At 41.5% G+C, this 2,568-nt stretch overlaps 1 protein-coding gene across 4 annotated transcripts in view; it reads right to left on the reverse strand.

The window, feature by feature from the left end:
- SBNO1 (strawberry notch homolog 1) overlaps positions 1–2,568 on the reverse strand; it is a 48,960-nt gene that overhangs the window by 44,800 nt on the left and 1,592 nt on the right. For 2 of the 4 annotated variants that reach the window (XM_004709611.2, XM_045296679.1), the window contains one exon: positions 612–921. In XM_004709611.2, coding sequence (XP_004709668.1) covers positions 612–921 — 310 coding nt within the window. Of the gene's footprint in view, positions 1–611; positions 925–2,568 lie in introns of all 4 variants that reach the window. The other 2 variants (XM_004709610.2, XM_045296677.1) reach the window with 1 other exon arrangement.

Below are 2,568 nucleotides of genomic sequence, written 5' to 3' on the forward strand. Positions count from 1 at the left end.
GTGCTGTTACGCAAAAAACGCGATAGAGTGAAGCCGCGGAAGTCGAAGCGCGAAGTGGCGAGGGTTCACTGTATTTTAGAATATGTATATATTTTAAGAGACAGACTCTTACTAAAAAGATGGCAATCTATAAGCCATAAAATCAATGACAAGTCAAACTATAGCACTAGCACGAGGCAGTCTCACAAAGCACTACCACCGGGACAGTCCAAGGACCAGCAGGAGCAGCGCTCTATTACCCTGCTAGCAGTGTACATGCAAACATCACCCCAAAGCTACTGAATTCAACTTTTCAACCAACTCCCCAGATACTTCAAACGCCCTTAAAGTTTGAAAAGCGCTGATTTAAAGAACTGAAAAACAATGTGATCCGGAGAAGATAGCAAGATGCCAATGTGGCTTTATCCAAGTCTTCAGAATGCTTACTCCCCCTGAACTGCATGCACAGTAAGGGTACAGAGTTGCAGATAAGATACCCCCTTTCCTGCACAGGCCCAGGCATATCTCCTAAACGTGCCCCCTCCCCCGCACCGCCCCTGAAGCAATCTGTGTTAGAAGTGGTAGACAATGTCTTGTTGGAGTACTACTGAAATGAAAGCAGATAGACTTACTAGCTGCTGTTGCAACGGGCTGAGCAATATTAGCAGGGGGCTTCAGTTTCATGAGCTCATTCAGACTGTTGTTTTTCAGTAGATCCTTCAGTTGCACCTGGTCCTTTGAAGGTGCGGAGGGAACAGCATTTCGGACAGCGGGGGCTGAAACTGAAGGGCGAGTGTTTGCAGTGGTCTGGATAAACTTTGTCAAAGTGATCGTCTGCCTGTTAGTTGTTACAGGCGGTGATTTAGTCATTACAATCGTAGATCCCAAGGTTGGAAGTTGATTTATTTGGTTCAGCACAAATGTTGTAGTAGATGGAGGTTGCTGCTAGAATAGAAAATGGTCACATTATACCACTGAGGAATGCCTTCTTCTTTAACACAGCAGATCACCTAAAACTGACTTTAATTCTTGCTTATTTGGGTATGTCATTGTTAAAGGTTAAGTAATTCACTATATTTAGTTGATGCTAAAACACTGCTATGAAGTACACTAGTGATATGCCACTTTAAGTAAGCATCAGGGATAGCAAGCATTACGATGGACTGTCCCAAACAAACTTATGTGTGGTAGTTGTGCCTATATAACCAAGACTAGGAACTAAGAAGTCTATGACCCCAGCACTGCCAAGTAGATAAACCAGGGCCAATCTCTTCACCTCCCTGGGTCTGGGCTTCCCGGGGGCTCTCTAGGCTCTTTTTCTAGCACTCTACAGTGCTGTCAGATCTTAACGACAGAGACCACCAGGGAACCAGAAAAGTTAGTAATGAGTGTACTACATGCTTGTAAGCAAAGCTACACAGCATTTACCTTAAACTTGCAAAAGCAAAGATGTTAAGGTTTGAGGATAATAAATCTCTATGATTACAAATACAACTGAGCTATCTGTTACATGATCTATCACATATAAATACGATACTCAATAGGAACATATTACTATTATCACACTTTTAACCTGTTGATACACTAACTGTATAGCCACCAAGGTTTAAGTTAAGGGCCTGGTGGGCTAGGCTTTGGATTGCTAACCACACACCCACTATCATTTCATGGGAGAAAGATGAGGGTGTCTGTCCCTGTAAACATGAACAGTCCCAGAAACCATACAAAGGGCTGCTACAAGTCAGAAGTGACTCAGTGGCTTAAAAAAATTATATTTTTTTCTACTTATCATTCCTATTTACTTTTTTTTCTATTTATCAAGAGTCAAGGAAACATTTTACCAAGTAGGAGGGAAGAGTAGAATATTAGGAAAGAGGCAGCAAAAAGTAAAACTAGTGATATATAAAAAAAAAATTTCATTTTGAAAAGTACTTTTTTTTTTCTTTTAATCATTTTATTAGGGGTTCATACAACTCTTATCACAATCCATACATACATCAACTGTGTAAAGTACATTCGTACATTCATTGCCCTCATCATTCTCAAAACATTTCCTCTCCACTTAAGCCCCCGAAAAGTACTCTTACTAAAGGCAGGCCTCAAAGATTTAAAGTGCCAATTCTAGATCACCACAGTAATATTTTTTTTATATTTTCCAGTGCACATAATTCATGTTTACAAGCCCTGGTGGTGCTATCATGGAATTGGACTGCTAATCTTAAAGTCTGCAGTTTAAATCCATCAGCTATTCTGCAAGAGAAACACGTGGCTGCCTTGTCCCCAGAAGCATTTGTGAAGCCTTGGAAACCTATATAGGATCTCTGTGTCAGGATCAACTCGATTGCAGTGAGTTGGCAGTCTGTTAAGGAGCCCTGGTGGCTCAGTGGGTTGTCCATGGACCACTAACATAAAGACCAGTTTTCCAAAGCCAACAACTGCTCCACGTGAGAAAGATAAGGCTTTCTTCTCCTATTAAGATTTACAGCCTCTAGACCAGATGATGTACATTGGTACAGATAGCAACTTGAAACACAGGGAATCCAGGATAGATGACTCCTTCAGGACCAGTGGTGAGAGGGGTGAGGCCTG

The sequence above is a fragment of the Echinops telfairi genome, unplaced genomic scaffold (assembly GCF_000313985.2).
Source record: "Echinops telfairi isolate 266 unplaced genomic scaffold, ASM31398v2 ScPeMD7_7412;HRSCAF=8450, whole genome shotgun sequence".
NCBI lineage: Eukaryota > Metazoa > Chordata > Mammalia > Afrosoricida > Tenrecidae > Echinops > Echinops telfairi.